Genomic DNA, 22594 nt, shown 5'->3' with positions numbered 1-22594 from the left:
TATGGTAATATAATCAATAATTAACTGTGCTTACGGGTGTCCACAGTATTAATAAAGAATCGATATTTCGAAGGCATATTAAAATTAAAAACAGGGCTTAACACATTAAAACATGTAATATCCTACTGGAACTCAAAACACTCGTTCGAAAGTATTTGTCGTATTGTCGTACAATTGTCCTGACCCTTTCGTTTCTCATATGTGCCCATAATTATGAAAGTGGTCTAAGTCATATATTTTTTGTTTCGAAAATACATTGAATTAATTTCGTTTGAAATAATATGGCGTGAAATAACTGATAAACTCATTTTTTTTTTAATTTTGACTTAGACCACTTTCATAATTATGGGCACATATTACAGCCTTCAATTATTAGATATCGATCGAAATATGAGGGTTCAACGCAATTTTGGTTCTGGTTTAAATGAAGTAAAAAAAAAAATTTGTTTCGAAAATCCAAATTTCGAAAGTGGGCGAATCGCGCGAATATTGGCGAGAGTGGACGTGTCGGTGAAATTCAAATGCATTCTTGCCGATTCCACTCTTGCCTTCTGACGTTCGACCTATTTGTTTTCCATGGTTCAATGACGGGTAGGTGGGTAAGTATGCCTGGCGTACGTGCATATCGAAACGTTCACTCAGCGATTGCATCGAAAATATCCTACTAGAATTTTAATAAGACCTAACACCGCGTATATGTTTTACCTAGTCAGGAAAATTGTTAAAGAGATGATATCGAAACGTTCACTTAGCGATTGGATCAAAAATATTTAACCCTTTGAACACGGAGCCATTTCGACATATGGGCGAAATTCCTCTGACCGTGCAGGCAATATTGGACCAAACGTGGGGCGCCTTTAGGCGCTCTTAGTAGTAAAGGGTTGATAAGACCTAATACCGCGTTTTTGAAGGAATGCTTTTTATTCATTAAGCGTAACTGACCTCCCTGATTTCTAATAATAATATAGGCTCGAACTTATACGTCACTTTTAGTGTTAAATGATGTATTTAGTACTAAAAATGAAGTATGAGGAAGTATAGACCATAGACAACGTATTAAAATAAAATCGACGTCAATTCATTACGTTCTAATAACAAATTTTGATTTTCAAATTTGAAAAAACGAAGGTTAGGCTGTTAATATAACATTTTAGCTCTTTTTGTAATAATTTGCAGTATTTTTGCAAATGTTGGTGTTCTCGCAAAGATCATTGAATGGTTTGATTGGTACGAAGGGAGTGTAAGTACACGTAGAGGAGTGATAAACCGTCTAGTGTACTTACCTGTTGACAATTAATCATTGGTTATAAGGAACAGATTAAAGGAGATTTGACAAGGCTAAGTCAATGGAAAGGCCTCGGTGGTTCGACGAGAAATTCAACTGGGAAAGGTGGCCTTCATATCGTATGCAAATTATGTGCGTGTCAACGTGCCCTGTAAACTTTCCGTAATTTAATTCAATACATAATATGGATCGAGATTTTCCAGCCTTGTTTTAAATGATCCTCATAAGTTGAATGTTAATTAAGGACACGTGGTTCTGGCGTTCTCGAATTTAAAACCGACTTGAGCTTGGCTTTTTTCAATGTGTAGGTAGTTACTTTCAAGATTCATTATCTGATAACGTCCAGGAAGGTATAAGTTACGAAAAATTTGCAATTTTTTACTCCACATTAGTGATATTTTAAATCGAAGTCCTGAAAAGGCATTGGTCTTTTTTCTTTAGCGGATTTGATTAAGAGGTCTGAGTAATTAGTCATTGAAATGAATAAAGTTTGTAAGTCATGCATTGAACCGGTCTAGACGTTAAATAGAATACTCGGAAAATAAAGGAAATTTTTTTCAACATTTCTGTGCATCTGTAATATCCTAACTTCTTTGTGACATATCAAGCGCAAATTGCAATCTATTTATAAATACTGATACGGCTAATCAAATGCTAATTTAGATTTATCTGATCTTACATTTTTTAATGAGTTACATAATACGTACAAAGATTCAAGACGTCTGTAAGTATAGTTTCAAAATATTCTACGAATATAGTACAGCCAGAAGTGAGTGCACGAATGCAATTAATATGTGTTCGTTTTATCATTAACAGCCTTACATCAGACATGAGTTTAGTTTTCGACGTAATACATGGATGGTGTTGAAATTGGATTTGATTAAATTTGCCCCTGAACCTTAATATGAATCAAAGCCAGCATTGATAATTGTTAAAGATTAAGGAAATGTCGGACAAAGTCTTCATCAAAGCTAACATTAATATTATTATTTCATTATCACTAAATGTCAGAATTTTGACGAAAATCGAAAATTAAAATATAACCCGATCCCATATGTAAGAAATAACAGGATTTAATTACAATTAATTACTCATCAGGATTTCTGTAGTACCCTACGTACCCTATATACCTTTTTAATGTTACTGCATAAACTAATATCAAACAACAAGTCAGTTTATATTTTATGTAAAATTAAAATCCAGTCATACATAAAGCTTTCGGGGCTTGATAAATCCAAGTGCGATTTAAATGCAACATGTTGATTTGCATGAAATCCTTCGGGGCTATCGGATGTCAGCTTAATTACTCTAATTCTACGAACGTTACCACAAATTATCGCATATTTATTTATAATTTATCTGTATCGGTGGTAGTGGCGGAGAGGCATTGTAGTCCAAGAAATATTTAAATAATATTGAAAAAAAATTCTTCCAATCAATAGTAAACTCCGGTAGCGTCATAAACAACATACCTGCTACTTTTGCGTGAGTCTGGATTCGGTACCACGATAATTGCAAAAAGATATTTTTCTGCGTTTAAGGTAGGGCTGTCTCTAAAATCCTCCTCGAACGTGCCTGGAACATATGTCAAATTTGTTTGTTTACAGAAAAAACGTTTAATATCAAGCCCTGATCAACAGAAATCTATAACATATATTATAAATTTATTACACATGCGTACTAAATTACACATTTTATTTGAAAATATGTCATAAAATTAGTACACCACATCGGAATAAAACTTCCAACGAAAAAGTTAGAAAATTATAATTTTTTTTTTTAACAGTGTAGTGTGCCCTTCGCAACGGCTCGTGTACTTAGAGTACCACATACGCGCGCGTACTGTACGGTCCATTACGCGGTGGTACGCTGTCCGGCCTGTCGAGTCCGTAAAGTTGTCCTGGAATCCGTTTCACAATCCTTGGCATCGCTACCGAACCGTCACACAAGTCACAAAGGGGTATTGTTGCCATTTTTCATTTCCATCGCGGATCTAATCAGCATCGGATCGCCCACGCGAATTCTTACTGGGACGCTTTCGCGATCTCTGTCCCACGAGAGAAATATTTATGAGGCCGATAATGCGAAGGGCTTTAATGCGAGGGCATCTCTTTAATACCGCTCAGTTCCTCTTTTTATTTTTTCCCGTGAGGTCATTCGGCGAAAACAATGTTTTCATATGCGCGAAATTGATCTCGGATACTCCGCAATGTGAAAAAAATACATACACTTTTATTACATAAGGTTGTAGTACAATTATAAATTTGACGTCTTAAAAGTGAATCGGTATACATCAGTTGCAAACTTCTAAATAAATTTACAATTCTTCAATTATTAGATATCGATCGAAATATGAGGGTTCAACGCAATTTTGGTTCTGGTTTAAATGAAGTAAAAAAAAAAATTTGTTTCGAAAATCCAATTTTGTGATACTATTTTATAAACTTGTAAATTTCTTCTAAAATTATTATAAAGTTATAATACACGTATTATAAAATGATTACTTTTTTAAAAATAATTTTACCACGTACCAATGTCCTGAAATTATGATACATATATCATAAAATTATTAATATCCTTCATAATTTTATTACATATGTGTATTAAATTTATAACATGTTATATATTTTATTTGAAACTATCTTATAAATAGTATACCATGTCTGAATGAAACTTCCATTAAAAATGTTTTAAAATTCAAACAATTTTTTAACAGTGCGACAAAGCTTTCTGACAAATGTCTAGCCGTCGAGTTGCTCATAAAGTGTCACGATAATTCAATCAGGATCCCATGCAGAACATTTATCCTTAACATACGTAAGGAGAATGTATCAGTAATCGACCATGAACCTATAATTGATAGTTTTGAAACAATTATGCTTATGCAAAAGTGGTTGCGATTGGTCGAAGGTGTTTGTAGGCCGCACAGCTGATAAATGGAGTTTCTTTTCATTCTCATTTCAATCAATGACTGATAAGAGGATTGCAATGCATTCAATTGAATCACTCGATAGGATATTATTGTCTCTGGGCAACAGACTGAAAATGAAAATTTTTTGAATTTCCAAGAACCAAAGAAGACATTTTTTTTTTTTTAATGAAATTTCACGAACATTGCGTTCTTCCTTAGGGTCTCTATAATCACGTGTTAAGGTTTCAGATAATTCGGTGCACCCACTTGGAGAAAAGTTTCATAAATATTTTCACATTTTCATATATACAGAATAACCCTTTCTTATCACTATTGGGTATCAATACCAAGCGATCGGAATAAACTGAATCTCTTAGGCACAATAGCCGTTACGAATGTCTTATTTTCTTACAAATGCGGCATTGCATTCGCAGAGAAGACAATCTCAATTGGCGGAAATATTCCCATGTACCCTTGTATTTTCTTTAACTCGAATGACGCACGACAAAATTTCGCGAATGGAGTTACGATGTCTCAGCTTAGTCGAGACGAATCGTCGATGTCGTAAAGTATTGAAATTTCCATTGTTTACGAAATTTATTCTTAAATACCAGGCACTGCGGCACGATAAGCAGCCGTACCCTGGACGGTTCATTACCGCGGGCAGATAAGACAACAGTGTCTTGTTTACGAACTCACCACCAAAATTTGCGATTGACACCTACCTACTGATAAAAGTTCAAGGCAAGCGGCATCTTCTCTTCAGATACGCAATCGAGAAATGCGGCAAATTCAAATTAGATAGAGTGAACCATTCAATGAGCAAGCAGCTGTTGGCGAGATCTAAGAAAATAATTTATAATTGAGTTACCAATCAGTGAAATACATCCTCCGACTTGATTGCGTACAAACTTTCTAATCCTTGGACAGTAACTCTTAATGGGGAATTTCCGAAATTCTGGCCATTCTGAATTTTCCACTCCGAGTGAATTGATTTCTTTTCACTCTGCCTTTCTTTTTCCGTTTTACTAATTTTTTATTGTTTTAGATGTGTTTTAACTTCTTGCCATGTGCCCTCTTTGCATGCTGAACTTTCACTTTTGTAAGTGGAAATGAGTTTTACTTGGTTTTACTATTTCTAATAGAATACCTCGTTTTAGAATGTACAAAGACATATTTGTATAAGAGAGGAAAGATTATGGTGACGACTATAGTGGGAAATTTTTTCCAGTTATGATAATGACCGTAATGACGGCAATTCCATCAAACACCGAGAAGTGGTAACGTATATAAAATAATATTGGCCGTCGATTTAATTTACCTACTTAAATTTCAATTCTCACATTTAAATCAAATGGACGGTAATCATGCATTGATATGCAGAATGCTCGCACTTAAGAACGAGAATTGTTCCTTAAGTGTAATTTTACACGACTGGCGGTATGCCTTTCGCGAGGAAGTAGATAAACTGAAAGGTAAACAATAGCGGCTCCGCGACTACTAGTGAACCATTAATGTCGCCATTCAATGCTATTAAGCCAATTACGACGTGCTTTATTAATATCATACTTCCACTTAGAGGAAAGTTACAGTTTTATTCCCACTTCCATTACAAATCTGATATTATCGTGGTCTCTGTCGATCAAGCGGTACTGACTTCGGTGCATTACCTGAAGTAATTAAATTTATCAACCACTTCGGTGTATGTGCTCGAGTTTAACAAGTTAGGTGAGGCAACACATTGCACGGAACAAGATAACTAATGACACGTAATTTTTTACGTTACACGCAAACGGCTGCATAATCGCACTTTTTAATCGTTTCATGGGTCCGATCACGACCAGTAACCTTTTCTGAAAGCGTACTTAGTTTCTTTGAACTACTATTAGTATTCAATTACCTTGGTATATTGCCCCGTTTTGAAGAAAAAGTTCATTTTGCAAACTTGTATTCGTGATATTTTAGGGTGGGAACACGCTGTATTATTGCTACTCTTCAATTGTTTAATAACTTTGAAAATATTCAAGTCCAACCCTCAAATATATATATATGAAAATATATCAAAGTTATACGAAAATCGGAGATTACCGTTTTATGCATAATTACCAAAAAATGTATACGAGAGACAGTAAGTATAAGAAGATAACGAAATGATAATCATACCTCGGCGCGGCCATAACGTTATAAAATTGTAAATTTATTTAAAAGTTTGCAACAAATGTATACTAATTGACTTTTAAGGCATGAAATTTACAATTTTATTACAACCTTACGTACTAAAAGTGTACGAATTTTATGTATTTCTTAACAGTGTACATTGCATTTAGTCATAACTTTCCACGTACTTAGTTACATTATTTCCATTTGATATGGCGATGGGGAGCCGAATGAAAACGGTCACCTCGGCGTGGGCATGTTATAAAATTGTAAATTTATTAATAACCTCCCAACAGATGAGTACCAAAATTATAATTTTATTACAATATCATATGCTAAAAGTGTACGAATTTTATGAATTTTTTCAGCAGTGTACATTTTGCCATAACTTTCCTCATACTTAGTTGCATTATCTCGGTTGGATAAGGTGATGGGGTGCCAGACGAAGACGGTCACCTCGGGGCGGCCATCCTCTCGCGCGTCGGTGGTCCGTTTGCGCGTCGGAGTAAACTCTCGAATAAACAATCCGCGGCGGCTCGGCGGAGGCTCGGTCGAGGGATCGCGCATGCGCAGTGGCGGCGTGGCGCGCAGCGCGCTCGGCTCGTTTGTAGGTCGCCGCTCGCGCGAAGTCCGCTCGTTCCGGCGGACCGGCACCTTCAGTCACACGAGGGCCTCAAAAGACGCAGGAGAGACAGCCGCACGCGATCCGGCCGAGGCTGCGCGCGACAGCCATTTGTTTATCCCGGAAGAGGCCTAGAGAGGGACGGACCTCGGAAAGGAGTGACCTAGAGAAGAGCAGGAAAGAGACGCGCGTTTACTTTCGGGGCTCTCCGCTCGAGCTACGCTCGCGACCGGCCGATTCGATTCGCGCAGGCGCGCGCTTTTCTGCGACCAGTCGACTTCGACTCGTCCACCGAGGGCTCTGTTTTCCAACCGTGCGATCGCGGCCGCGCGTGACGAGGCGCAACGGGACGGACGTCGGAAGCAGCGCCGCCGGGAGATGGTGTACAGCGGCTTCGAGATGGAATCGGTGAGTGGCTTTTATTCCTATCGTATTCCCTAGGATCTGCCGCGAGTTCGCGCCGGCGACGCGTCGGTGGTTGCGCGCCGGACTTTATCTCGGATTATTCCCCTAGGACGAAGGCAGCGCGCGCGGAGGAAAGGGGGAAGCTTTTCGATTAGGTTATGTTGAGAATGCTTCGGGATTTTTTACGGGGTTTATTTTGAAAATTAAACGCAGGTTACGATAAGATATTTCATGACGAACCGTTCGAAACGATGCTTCGATTCGAATGGAATTTTAACGGAAAGGCGGATTCTCATTTTGTGGATTAAGTAGGGTTTGGGAGAGACGAAGTATTTCAGGTTAATCCGGGAATTTATTCGTAGCAGGACGTGAGAGCGATTGGGTAAAAAGTATGTGCTTTTCCGTAAAATCTCCTAAGCGAATAGATCACGATATACGTTGAGTTCTTTTCGATGTATCTTGCTGATTAATTCCAAAATTATTCGCGATACTTGGAAACTACGAAAAGACGAACTCGAGGGCGAAACATTATTGACACGTGGACGTAACTGTATTTTCCTAGAATCATTATTTTTGGAAGGGACTCTTAATCTATTTTCACTTATAATATAAAACACTCTTAATTTCTTTGAATTTTCTGTACCGTCGTTAAATAAATGCACATGCATGGGAATGAAAAAGAAATGTCTAGGAATTCAGAGAAGGGGATTTAGTTTGCGCTGGGTTCATTTCGGGAATAAAATGTCGGTAAAATCGAGAAAAATCTCATTATTTTCGGAAGGGACTCTTAATCAATTTTCACTTATAATATAAAACACTCTTTTAATTTCTTTGAGTTTTCTCTAACGCTGGGTTCAGTTCGGGAACAGAATGTCAGTAAAATCGAGCAAAATCTCATTATTTTTGGAAGGGACTCTTAATCAATTTTCACTTATAATATAAAACACTCTCATAATTTCTTTGAATTTTCTGTAACGTCGTTAAATAAATGCACATGCATGGGAACGAAAAAGAAATATCTAGGAATTCCGAGAAGGAGATTTACTACGCGCTGGGTTCATTTCGGGAACAGAATGTCGGTAAAATCGAGAGAAATCTCCTTCGGAAGTTCCCTTGGGAAGAAGTATTCAGCTCAAGTGTCGCTGCACAGCTCTCGACGAACAGGTTGTAACGGTTATTACTCTTCGAAATTTTCGGTTTCGAGCGAACGCATCGCCGCTTGACCGCTACGATTTCTGCGGCGCATTTCCTCGGGCCTCGTAAACAGCCCTCTTGTTTTCTTTTTTCTTCTTTCTATCCCCTAGATTTTTATTCTTTCCCGCTCTTTCTCCTCTTCTTATTTCCCGAGGTATTTATTTCCAATGAAAACAGCTATTTCTCCGGCGCTCTCCTGAGCGCCCGGCGCAGCTGGAAACTTATATTCAGTTGGGCCGAAGAAGCGCAACAAAAACCGACTCGGCGGCTTTCTCCACGAGGAGGAAAAAGCGCCGCAGCGAATTGTAAAAAAAAGAAAGAAAAAGAAAGAGTCACCAGGGGTCTGATGCAGTTTGCATGTCGTTCCGTAATTTCCTCGTCCGCTCGATTCTCACGTCCTCTGACAATCGGTTTCTAAATTATCGTCGCAAGAGTTTGCCTGAATTCTTGTATTCTTCCTATTAGTGGAAACTCGTATTTCTCATTTTTCACATGTCCGAACGTTCTTCAAGAAAAAATTTGCACCACTTGAAACTACGTGCGAGATACGTTAAGATGAAGGGAAACACGTCGAGAAATTTGATCGACGTCGATGTAAAAGATTCTACTAAATGCCTACGCTGCCGATGTTCATATTTATATCGATCGTCGTTTCCAATTATGTTGGGTATTGCACTGAATAGCGTACTCCATATGTCGTTTCCGTAGAATAATTATAAGTAAATCGATGTAAAACTCCAAAAACCTCCTGGATTCATGATTTTTGATGCCCTAATTGACTGCAGAGTGCCATCTTGCGCCATCCGTGATTTTAGTTTCAACTAAATTTTCTATTCTCGACCTCGAGTTATCTTCGTTTTAGCACAGAAGTGCGTAAGACACTTTTTTTTACCTTTATCCCGTTCAAATGCGAGTTTCCCGATTACTGAAGAGTTCTAAATTGTTATACAATTGTCCTGACAGTTTCGTTTTCCATATCAGGGCCTTTAATACTTGTATATCGATCGAAATGGTCTAGATTAAGTGAAACAATTTTTCTTCGAAAATCCTAATTTTAATTCCGAATTGGTTTCATCAATACGATTGTTCAGTTTTAATTTAATTGGAATGTAGATGTACACCGTTTAATGTGTCACATGAATTTGCTTGACCTTTATTTCATACTTAATGAAATCTTAGTATCAAGACAATTTACATTATAATGGTTCATTTAAATGATCGCAACGAATTCTACAAGGCGATTCCATACAATACGCTTAAAAAATGTATTTTATTCGAACCGACTGATTTGAGGGGGACTTTACCTTAATACTGCAAGTTAGATTGTTAACTCTTCATTTTCTCCGGTTTTTTATGATTATCGGCTAATTTTCATGCGAAATGCGTGTAGTTATGATTGCGTGTTTACCGCGGCAATCTATTGGATGACGTTTGCATGGAGGTTTTCCGTCCGTCCGGGAGAAATTGTTACCATTGCATGCACGGCGATATACCGTGCGCGTTGCACGCTAGTTACGCTCCTGTATAGAAAGACGCGAGCCGATGACTCGGCCGCTCGGAAGGCTAACTTTCGAAACTATCACCACTGCATCGTCGCTCGTAGACGAGAAATTCATTCCGCTGGTGTGCAATGGAAAACTCCGTAGAGAGGTTCATGAATCGCGGAGATTGTACAATTTTTACGAATTTTATGCACATTTACCTGAATCGAAATGGAAATCCTAAAGAGCACTCGAGTCTTAATGAAACTAAAATGGTGCCAATGATTTGCTATATCAATGTTTTCATATATTTCTTCATGTACAGTGGTAAAAGTAGATGCAACTGTGGATTTTCTTAGGGGGTGAAATTGAGCCGTTCTTTTTTTATTAAATTAAATTTTCGTTTCAATACGAGTTTAATTTCATTGGGTTGATGCAAATGTTCGTCCCGTTCGGACTTTTAGTCTTGATTTGACTCATACTATGTAATAGTTTTTCCTTAAAATCAGAATCCGGTACGTTGGAGATGTACGTCGATCTCGATTCTAAGTACTCACCGTATAGGACGCGGTGAGAGAAATCACGTTCGCATTTCATTTGCGGTTTGACTCTACTTCCGTGCGTGCGCCTTGTAGAAAATTGTCATCGGTTCGCATAGCGTTGTACCACTTTTTTTATTTACTTCTTTTCGGGTTTTTTTTCTCACGAGAGATAAACGGCAATACCCACGTCACGCGAGTCAATCCGTCTCTCTATTACTAGAAACTTCAAAAGGATGTCCTGGAAGATGGCACGGCACGTCCCAAGTTTCGATTTTTGTTTGCAATAATTACCGACATGTTTCACTCGTGGCTCAGTTCGAGTACTCGTGCGAATACAGGTACTGAGGATGCATTCGAAGCACCGCGCTGTCCGACTACCTCCGTCGAAATCACATGCATAAGCGAGTACCGCGTCGGAGTCGGCCGCTTAGGCAAGTGCTCCGTCGAAGTCACTCGCACAAGCGAGTATCGATCCTAAGTAATTGGTGTACAGACGAGTATCGAGTCGGCCACTCGCACAAGTGAGTACCAACTCCAAGTAAAATTGATGTTCAGACTAGTACCGAGTCGAAATCACCCGCACAGGCGAGTGCTCCGTCGAAGTCACTCGCACAAGCGAGTATCGATCCTAAGTAATTGGTGTACAGACGGGTATCGAATCGGTCACTTGCATAGGCAAGTGCTCCGTCGAAGTCACTCGCACAAGTGAGTACCAACTCCAAGTAAAATCGACGTTCAGACGAGTACCAAGTCGAAATCACCCGTACAGGCGAGTGCTCCGTTGAAGTCACTCGCACAAGCGAGTATCGATCTTAAGTAATTGGTGTACAGACGAGTATCGAGTCGGTCACTCGCACTAGTGAGTACCAACTCCAAGTAAAATCGGCGTTCAGACGAGTACCAAGTCGAAATCACCCGCCCAGGCAAGTGCTCCGTCGAAGTCACTCGCATAAGCGAGTATCGATCCTAAGTAATTGGTGTACAGACGGGTATCGAATCGGTCACTTGGATAGGCAAGTGCTCCGTCGAAGTCACTCGCACAAGTGAGTACCAACTCCAAGTAAAATCGGCGTTCAGACGAGTACTAAGTCGAAATCACCCGCACAGGCGAGTACCCAGTCGGAGTCACCCGCACAGGCGAGGACTCCGTCGAAGTCACTCGCACAGGAGAGATTGCCTCGTCGAGGTAACTCGCACAAGCGAGTACCGAGCCCAAGTAATTCGTGCACGTGCACGTGCACATGCGAGTCGGAGCCATTCGCGCAGGCGAATGCCCCTTGGCTCGTTGCGAGCGTTGCTTCAAGGTGGATCGCGCATTTCGGTCCAATTAATCGGGCAGCGCCGCGCGGACTCGCCTTAAGGACCTTGTCGCCAACGGGCGTCATAGCCTTCCAACGATTTGCCAGGAATAAATAAAAGCAAATGGCCCTTCCCTCTCGGGCAAGTTTAATCGATGCGATCATCGGCTGCTTTCGGTTTCTTGTCGTCCTCTGGGTCATTCGCTCGCTTTCCTCGAATCCTTCGGGGAACGGTAACTCGAGAGTGGACCTTAGTTTTTTGGGACTGCCAAGATGAGCGATCGGGGGGTTTTTGCCACTTCTTTTTCAGCAGGTCGAGGCACAGTTATGAGCAGCCCTCGGAGAAAAAGAAACTGAAATTACCTTCGTGGAGATACTTCGACCTGCTGCCACCGGCAACCACGGAACCGCTATCCGTTCTGCAGAACATACTATTGTCTTGCAAAATGATATCGTAGTTGATCATTTCTTTTCGCGCGTACCTTCGTACGAGAAAAATAGAGATTGACATAACATTCACTGTTAAAAAAAATTCATAAAATTTCGATTCGTTTCAAATTTTACCACGTGGCTTTAAAATAGGCCCTGAAACTCATGAAATTTCATTTTTCATCCAAAATTTATTTACTTGTCATGAACTAGGACCAACATGGCGTGGTCCGTGCACGTTTTTGATGCTTTACGTTTCTTGGAGGCTTAGAAGAAAAAATTTAGCTAAACGTCACAGATAGCAACATTGGTTCGTCAAAATATAAACAGTCATGAATTCGTAGGATATCGGCAGTTTTACATCGATCTTTTTATCATTACTTTTCCAAAATGACATATGGGACCCTTCAGTTCGTATAATTCTCCACGTAGATTGTAAAAGACTTCAACATAAATATAAATGTCGGTAATGGGACGCGCCAGCTTATGTTACTACTTGAGTATTCAAAACGACATTCCCACCAAAAAACGTATGGATGAATTTCATTTTATCGACGTCGATTAAATTTCTTAGCGCCTTTCACATCCTCTTAATGCCTATTTTCTCCGTAGAAGAGGCATCCATCATTTGAGGGGAATAAGAGCGAAGATCTCGTTGGTTTTCTCGCGCGTAAGATTGCAGTCTTTCCGATCCTTATCCGGGTCAGAGGACACCCTGTCGCAACCAGCGTCTTCGTTCTGCAGAGTCTTCTTGTGCACGAGTTACCTGTACCGACTGTGGTACTTGCACAGCTATTTGATTCGCTTGTCCGCTTCCCTTATATTTCACGAATTGCACGTGCAAATTATCGGCAATAAATTACCTCCACGAAGGACCGTATGAAGGAAGTTGTCGTTAGAAAGCTACGCAATGGGATTGTCAGTCCGGAATTACATGTATATTGTTATGTGATCATACTTGAAAAAAAAGAAGAAACATTATCGGTCGCATTATTCAGGGGATGTACCGTGAAAGATAGATCGTTGCCCAGAGAGAGAGGTGGAGTGAAACCCCCCTCAAATCGATCGACTCGAATAAGACACTTCTTTTTTAAGGGTATTCGATAGAACCGCCTGCAACTTGGGTACATGATTCACGAGCACCTAGGAATTATCCTGAAACTTTGAAATTTTGATTTTTTCAGACAATTTGGAATACTCCGGTGATCGATAAACTCAAATTTGAACGGGATGAAGGCAAAAAAATTGTCTTATGCTCTGCCATGCTAAAACGATGGTAATACGAGGTCTCGGAGTGAAGATTCAGGTGACACGTAAATCACAGATGGCGCAGGGTATCACTCTGCAGTCAATTAGGACCTCAGAAATCATGAATCCAGGGGATTTCTTGAGTTTCACTTCGATTTCTTAATAATTATTGTACGGAAACGACAGACGGAGTACGCCATTTAATACAATACTCAACTTAATTCGGGAAATCTGTCAATATAAAAGCAAACGTCGGCAACGTAGGTATTTGGAAGAACCTCTTTTACCGACGTCGATATCAAGTTCCTCGACGTCTTTCACTTCACTCCAACAATAAGACCAGGTCCGGTGAGCAAGCCTCTGAAGGCGGACCTCTCATCGGCTTCTGACGTCAACCGTGACGTCACTTTCGGGCCCGTTTCTCATTTGCATACCTCCCTTGCGTTTCTCGACCTGCTTATGCGAAAGCGGCCCTTAAATTGCCGAGGTCGCGGACTCTTTCATACCGCCACCCGAAGCTAGAGACACCCTGTCGCAATCGGGGCCGGTCACGCACGTGTGCGCGTATCTTTATCGGCGTACGTAGCGCGTACTTAACGTACGTCAGCGATTTCCTGGCTTAGATAAACAGGTAACTCCCTAGAAAGTCTCTTAAACGGGATCTAATTATTTCACATTATGCATGTACTATTGGAAAGGTGTGGGCGTAGCGTCGAGATAGACGCCGCGGAGGGTTCCATTGCGCAATGGGCTTCTATGATTGAAGGAATTTTTGTCGATGTGCCCTCTGCATTTGAAGTCTCATTTGTGACCATAATTATGAAAGTGGTCTAAGTCATGTATTTTTTGTTTCGAAGTTACATTGAATTAATTTCGTTTGAAATAATATGGCGTGAAATGACTGATAAACTCATTTTTTTTTTAATTTTGACTTAGACCACTTTCATAATTATGGGCACATTTAGCTTTATTACACCTAACACCACCCTCCGCTGGCTGGAGAGTTGTTACATATTTGGTACTTGAGGCTAATTGCGCTGTCGCTTCTGGATCTATTCTCATCTGCATATCCTTAGACTTCGCAGGTGTTCCTCGTCCATTCTCTCCATCCAGTGATTGAATTATTATAGTAAAATCGCGTTGCTTTTAATGGTTATCTACAGAGTGCACCCTGTAGCAACCGGGGAATTAATCACCCACTCTTATGGATATTTTCACAGACTATGGTAATTGAGGTGGAGGGATACACCTCGAGGAACTTGATCGGCGTCCGTAAAAAAGGTTTCTCTAAACACCTACGTTGCCGATGTTCGTTTTTATACTGACAGCTGTGTCAAATTATATTGAGTATTGTACTAAATGCCGTACTCCATAAAAAAAGAAATCCTTTCTTGGTTCTTCGAGGCAAAAATGCAAAATTTTATTCGAAAAAAGAAATTTCACGAGCAACGCGTTATCCCTTATGGCCTCCATAATCACGTGTTGAAGTGTCAGATAATTCGGTGCACCCCGTTTGGAGAAAAGTTTTCTAAATATTTGGACTTTTCCTTATGTATATGTCACACTTTCGTATCACCTTAACACTATTTCTACCGAAGGTCTCAAAAGACACCTTTTAAAATTTTACCTTGAAATTATTTTCATAGTTTAATAATTTTTTCTCAATTAATGTTTCGAGTTTTCGTATAATAATTGTTAAATTTATTTAGCGGTATCATTTTCCTCCAGCTCATCAAAACCTTTTGGTCGAAATAGGTATACATAAAATTGTAGTAGAAATAGTGTTAAATCGGTAACGTCCTCCTTCCGATCCCTATCCAGGGTATCGCAACAAGGGGTTGGTCACGCACTTGCGCGTTCACCTTTACGGGTGCACCGGTCTACCCTGGCGTACTTAGCGCCGGTGTATAATGTATGTCGATATGTCCTACCTTAGATAGTCGGCGGTCCGGTCGGGCGTGTAAACAGGGCGTAATGAAAAAATTGGCACTGTGCGTGCGCGCTCGGCTTTGTGGCACAGTCGTTAGTTGACGTCCTTGCCGCGCCAATTCGAATCCTGTCCCGGTCTTACATTAGCGAGGGCGTGGTTGCTCGGTTAGGTTGGTACCTTGGTCGTTCCGGACCAGGTAGAGCCGCCGCCAAGGAATAATTGCACCAGACTCGTTTCCACCGCTGACTTTTACGGACCTCCCGCTCTCCCTGGTACCCAACTTGATTTTTTTATTCCACCCAAGCCGCGACCCGGCGATCGGCGATCGACTTTGCGAAAACTCCCGGAATATCCTGGGGTATCTTGGACAGGGATTTTGGATGGGTGTTACAGGAGGAAGGGATCGCTCGAAGGATCATCGAAGGGACGTGGCCGCTAATTGCGAATTGAGGGTTTTTTTATTCCACCCGAACCGCGGCCCAACGATCGGCGATCGACTTTGCGGAAACTCCCGGAATATCCTGGGGTATCTTGGACAGGGATTTTGGATGGGTGTTACAGGAGGAAGGGACCGCTCGAAGGATCATCGAAGGGACGTGGATTTCCACCGCATTTGCGCCGCTAATTTTTAATTGAGCGTTTTTTTATTCCACCCGAGCCGCGGCCCGGTGATCGGCGATCGACTTTGCGGAAACTCCCGGAATATCCTGGGGTATCTTGGACAGGGATTTTGGATGGGTGTTACAGGAGAAAGGGACCGCTCGAAGGATCACCAAAGAGATGTGTATTTGCACCGCATTTGCGCCGCTAATTGCGAATTGAGCCTTTCGGTGGGCGGCCAACTGATTGTTTGTTAACGATAGGGTAAAGTACTAAGTACCACTAGTAAGTAAAGTTTTCCAGATTTTTAAGACAAATTAACTTTTACCGACCTGACGTCCTTGCTTGCATAGCCCCGCACTTCGTTTACGATGCAACACCCACGATTCATGAACGTATGTAGGGTTATGATCGCCTAAAAAAATGAGTGGATCAGATTTGCCCGTAATGTTTTTCTCAACTCGTAGCAACTGCTGTAGAATTAGGAAACTTACGTGTAAACTAATATATTTACCTTATTTCTACATCGTAAATATGAGAATTAATGACCGTGGTGTCTTTTGAGGAGATAGGAAATAACCCAAATTCGTAAGTATTGCATCTCGATACCAGTGATCCTTCGACCTCGTCAAGTGAATAAGGAAAACCGTATTTCACGACAAGTGGTATTTGAGGAAGGGGCGTTATCGTTGAACTTGAATACCCATATCGGTACGTTCACTCTCTGGACTTGGAATGGCGAGAGCGTCGTTCTCGAGTTTCCGAATTGCAAGCGAGTATCGTAGAATTCGCGTGCGAGCGAGAAATACGATTCACGGGGTAGTCTAGGGGAATGCTGAAATCCTCGGCAAAGTATATTTCTCAACGTCCGAGCCCAACGCCAATCCCTTTCAATCTCTTCCCTTGAGAGCCGCAATAGCTTGCAGCTTGCAAATTAGAGAGTATGAGCCTCGTTAACAAGTCCTCATGATCACTTATTCGGTGTCATGAACGATGCGATCCACTCTTCCGATCTTTTACGCGCCGATTAAGGGATGTGAAAGTCTGATATATGCATATCAAAAAGTCTTTCCTTATACCCTTCATATTTATATTCTAGTTTCAATTGATTCGGTACACCCAGTTTGGAGAAAAGTTTCATAAACGAGACCTCTTTGACGCCACTTCCACATCACCTTAAGCAGCACCGCAAAATTCAATCTAAGGTGCGGATAAGAGTCCGGAGCAATGGATATTCAAGATCTTTCATTTCTAAGCTGGCCATTCATTCTTTGGGATTTTTTATCGCTGCACTTTGTTAATACAAGTGGAGATCAGCGTCATTTCTGATGTCGCATCCCCAACCCTTTACCTTCCCGACTTCTCCAACGAGTTAACGTCCTCTATGCGTTACTTGACGTTGGTCGCCCTTACCGGGCAAGGAGTTAACTTGGATAGGCCTTTTCTGGCTGGTGTTATTTCCGCTTTTGCGAGATTCCCGACCTCGCTTGGTAAGCGACGGAAAATTGGCGCCAAAGTAGGCGAGCAACACTCGCTCGGAAGTACGGGGGAAAAAGAATAGCGGCGCGCAGGAAGCGATCGGGACTTGCTCGCGCTAACGAGGACTCGTGCCAAGTAATCTCGATCGTGCCGCATTTAACGAGGCGGGTTATTAAAGCCATTAAGGTCCGGAGAAGCTCCGCAAAACCTGTGCGGACGTATGTGCCTTGCGCGTTGGCGCGAAGGTGCGTACTAATTCCAAGTTTTGGGGAAAGTGGGCACACGACAAGCTGCGCGGGACTGGACAGAGCTACATTGCGCTGCATCGAGCTCTGTTGTACGCCGTTAAACGGCTTTGAATGACGTTGTACGGCGTTAAACGGCGTTAAACGGCGTTAAACGGCGCTAAACGGCGTTTAACGGCGTTAAACGACGTTGTACGGCGTTATACGACGCGAACAACCAGTAAAAGTTGTTCAGCGTTGCCCGGCGTTAAACGGAGTTAGACCGAGATAGTCTTTTGCCATTTTTTTTTTTTACAGAAAGTTGCAAGTTTCACGCGAGGTCTAGGAGGATGGGTTGTGGGACATTATCAACTTTTTAGTTGCCACAATCAACAGGTGGATTGCAGTAGCTGTTTCTTTGCAACGTCAATTCGGACCGACAATGTGAAGTAATTTTTAGAATGTCGAATTCTCTCGATTGAAATCATCGGACGCTTATTTCTTCACGGAGTGATATGTTATCACACGCATGACGTGTGTAGACTTATAAACATATTTTTCTCGATGCGTTCCGAATGTTACGAATTGACCTGGGAATTGGATGCTGCTGGAAGCCGTCGCAAAACAGAGAGATGATCTTCCTATCTTTGCCACGAAGGTTGTCAAATTGAGTTTGTTTAAATACCTCGGTATCACTTTAGAGGTCCATTGTCAGTCGCAATTGATCGAAACTTTTCCGCTGCTCATAAATACAAAGTTTCAACATTGTTACTTCTATGTTCACGCTGTACGACACACAGCATTGTGCAGAAGTTGAAGTATGAGGTAATCCGTTTTCCACTCTGCCGACTGTTGTAAAATATTGCAACCTTTGCTTCGTGATAGAGTACAGAAGTTATTACCGTGATTTTATGATGACATATCGGTAGCAGCCACCGTTGGACTCTATGTAAATTAAGTAATTGTTAAGCGAAGGACATACCATAAGATAAACGTGTATAGGGTGGGATTACGTTTTATTACTTATTCTCTTATACGGCATGACTTCATATTCGTTTACTTTGACATAACATGGCGTTTGTTAGAATGCAAATGAAAATCCCGATCGATGTTTCCATGACATGAAATTTTACAGCCCCTTTCATATCATCTTAAGGGTTGTCCTCGTTTTGAGCTGTATGGCGGTACGCAATTTCTTCCCATCAGAGATCAGGTTTCGTCAATGATGAATGTAAGGCAAATTGGAACATCCATTATGAAAAGACCAAACTGAAATTAATATTTTCATTACTTGCGGCAGTGATGCGCGCGCATGTTGATGACGCTCTTCAATACGAGTGGCATCTTTCATTGGCCGCAATGTTCAAGCACTAAAAACTAGTTTAAACGGAAGGTACTTTCTTTCTGCATTCCTTGCGATTATTAAGAGTACCACGCGTACACATCTAGCGGTAATCTGGGTTTTATAGTTACAACCTAGATTGCGAGCACGACAATCTAGATTACAGTCTGCACATTCTTCATGACTCGTGATAACGTGTGCACTAAACGGAATACTCTTATCGGAATGGTATCGCATCGTACTTCTTTATGAATTCCGTGTCGAGCTGTCATATCTCTCTTAATACATCCCAAGAGAAACTTAATGATAATGAAAAATTACTCTTATGTGAGTAATTACCTGCAATGTCTCGTGGAATATCGATTAGCGAATGCGTAATTTAATATACTCTTAGACATTGCGACATTTTTACTGTGACTATCGGTCAAGATGGGAAGAGCGTTCTGGTAATGGGAATTTAAATTTATACTCAGATCTTTTTAAAAATATTTTCATTGAATATAATTGTTTAATTAATATCACTTGATGATTGGAGTTACTCGCGGCGATGAATGTTTGAAAACTGTACAGATTTGTTTCGGTGGACTCCGATAACTTCTAAAAAATTTCAAATCGTGATTAGCAAAATATAAACAAAATAAAAACGGCACTACATTATAATATAAAAGAAAATGTGACTTTAGGTTAATATCTGTACTGGAATTTTCGAGCCGCGAAATTGATGTTTATCACATTTATCGGGACACTATTCTAACTTGCAAATACTGATTCTTCTGAATAGAAAAATGTTCTTCAATTATTCAAGTAATACTGCAAATTGTCGGTTACTTGACTGAATCGAACGTAACTAGAACATCCGCCTTATTGATCTTAGAGTAAATCGAGCAGTAGGGGCATTAGTCTAATTATCGTGGTAAGCCACATATAAACACGGCAGGGAGTCAAGTTTGAATCAAGTTTGCTTCAAGTTTATCCCAAATTTACTTGATTGAAGGCTAGTACGGGTTGTCAAACTTGTATCGACGTTTGTCCTACTCGGTATCAAGCCTGGCCTAACACGGATCGATGTACACGTGTAAACTAATTTTATGCGTGAACCAAATCTCTATATCAGATTCTAATTAATCCACGACTACTCATCTAAACTGTATTATTGAATATACCAATGTTAATGCTGGATTAAACTTTCGATTCACACTTAACTACCTCATGTTGAAAATATAGTATTTTTTTCTGATTAAAGATCATGAACTTTTAATGATTTTGAGATCATGAATAATTTACGAATTCATTTCTTCGGTCGATTTTGGCTCAAGAAACCGAGAATGACCGAAGGGCAATTTCCCCCAACGATTCATGAGTTTCGGGACTTCCCTTATAACCTCCATATTCGTATTGTAAAGTTTGAAACGATTCGGTACACCTAATTTGGAGAAAAGTTTCATAAATAAGACTTCTACGGCGCTACTTCGCCTTAACACTTGAACGTTGAAGGGTTCGTCGATTTCCCTTGGCTCGAGAAACCGAGGATGGCCGTTCGAAGGGCAACTTCCCCCAATGATTCATGATTTTTAAGACTTCCCTTATAGCCTCCATATTCACATTGTAAAGTTTGAAACGATTCGGTACACCTAATTTGGAGAAAAGCTTCATAAACGAGACTTCTTTGACGCCACTTTCCCATCGCCTTAACGCTTGGGCGTTAAAGGGTTAGTCTATTTCCCTTGGTTCGCGAAACCGAGGATGGCCGTTCGATCGGCCAATCGAAGGGCAACTTCCCCAAACGTTTCGTGACTTTTAAGACTTCCCTTATAGCCTCCATATTCACATTGTAAAGTTTGAAACGATTCGGTACACCTAATTTGGAGAAAAGCTTCATAAATGAGACTTCTTCGACCCACCTTTCTCATCGCCTTAACTCTTGGGCGTTAAAGGGTTAGTCGATTTCCCTTGGTTCGCGAAACCGAGGATGGCCGTTCGAAGGGCAACATCCCCCAACGATTCATGAGTTTCGGAACTTCCCTTATAGCCTCCATATTCATATTGTAAAGTTTGAAACGATTCGGTACACCTAATTTGGAGAAAAGCTTCATAAACGAGACTTCTTTGACGCCACTTTCCCATCGCCTTAACGCTTGGGCGTTAAAGGGTTAGTCTATTTCCCTTGGTTCGCGAAACCGAGGATGGTCGTTCGATCGGCCGATCGAAGGGCAACTTTCCCCAACGGCGTCGCTCGGGTCAGGGTTAGTTCCCCGGTGGCGTCTTCGTCTTTGTCTTTGTCTCTGCGGTGTCGTAACCGAGAGCGTCGCCGCGCTCCTGGAGCGGGTAAAAGGTGGCAATGTAGATCGGCGAGGAGAGTTGCACAACCTTCCCCGGCATGCCGATACCGATATTGCTTTCCCGCTCGGTCGCCATTATTGTCCCGCGGTTTATCTACGACCGATCGAAATTTCATTACTAGAAGGCCTCGGTTTCGCAGTCGCTGGATTTACGGCAACGGTTAATCGAGCGCCTCGCCTGCCGTAGGAATATCGATGCACGGAGATATCGTTGCTTCCTTCGACGTCCTTAAGGTGAGGTGAAACACATCGAGGAACTCGATCGACGTCGGTAAAACAGATTATTCTATATACCTACGTTGCCGACGTTTGTTTTCATATTGACAGATTTACCTCGTTTCCATATAATAATTAATTACCACCCTCACATCCCCTTAAGACTCGGATGCAGAGAAAGGATCGTTTTTTTTTTTTTTCCCTTCAAAGCTCTCGGCTCAAATCAGGATATGCCGGGACGCAGAAATCCCCGGCGTATTCCCTTTTCCTTATCCCGGGTTTCTTCTCTCGCGCGCTTTGTTTCTTCCCCTCTTCCGTTTACACCGCTTTCCCGAGAAATCCGCGCAATTACGTGTTTTGGCGTCGGTAACGGCGAAATTTACAGCGGCCATTATAACCTGATATTCTTTGTCTTGTCGCTCAAGCGAATCCTCTTACTCGGAGCTGCTAGGTTATGTTCGCCGGAGTTAACGCTCACCTCCGCCCGAGCCTGGAGATTCGCTCTTGCAAAACGATTCGCCTCCTTCCCCTCTCCCTCTCTATCTCTCTTCTGGACCTCTTTCTCGCTCTCGGACGGCCGCGGCTCTCTCGTTTCCTCCCGCGGTCTCTCCCTCTCTCTCGCGCCCGTCCTAGCCGTGTCGCGCTGTCTCTACTTTTACGTATTACTATCGCTTATCGCTACGGAGACCGCCGGAGAGGTCTTCGCCGTCCAGGTTATTCGACTTAACCTCTCTCGATCTCTTTTCGAGAGATCCCGCCGCAGTCCGGTGACGGTCACTCCGCCATCCCGAATAACAAATCCGCAAATTATCCGCGAGACTCGAAATTCCCGATTCGTGAAACTTACCCAGGCAACCCATGAAGCGGAATGTACGGTAATTGATCGTCTAAA

The 22594-nt window shown here is 41.4% G+C and overlaps 1 protein-coding gene across 1 annotated transcript in view; it reads left to right on the top strand.

The window, feature by feature from the left end:
* The first annotated feature begins 6665 nt into the window (after window positions 1–6665).
* Window positions 6666–22594, top strand: part of LOC105703911 (DNA-binding protein D-ETS-4) — a 66679-nt gene continuing 50750 nt past the window's right edge. Inside the window, exon 1 of the mRNA XM_012432693.1 lies at window positions 6666–7383. Coding sequence (XP_012288116.1) covers window positions 7354–7383 — 30 coding nt within the window. The 5' untranslated portion in view covers window positions 6666–7353. The remainder of the gene's footprint in view (window positions 7384–22594) is intronic.

Source organism: Orussus abietinus, unplaced genomic scaffold (genome assembly GCF_000612105.2).
Source record: "Orussus abietinus isolate OABI.00-Male unplaced genomic scaffold, Oabi_2.0 scaffold36, whole genome shotgun sequence".
NCBI classification, from domain to species: Eukaryota; Metazoa; Arthropoda; class Insecta; order Hymenoptera; family Orussidae; genus Orussus; species Orussus abietinus.
Note: the sequence above shows the minus strand (reverse complement) of the source record. Positions and strands in the feature narration are given on the sequence as shown.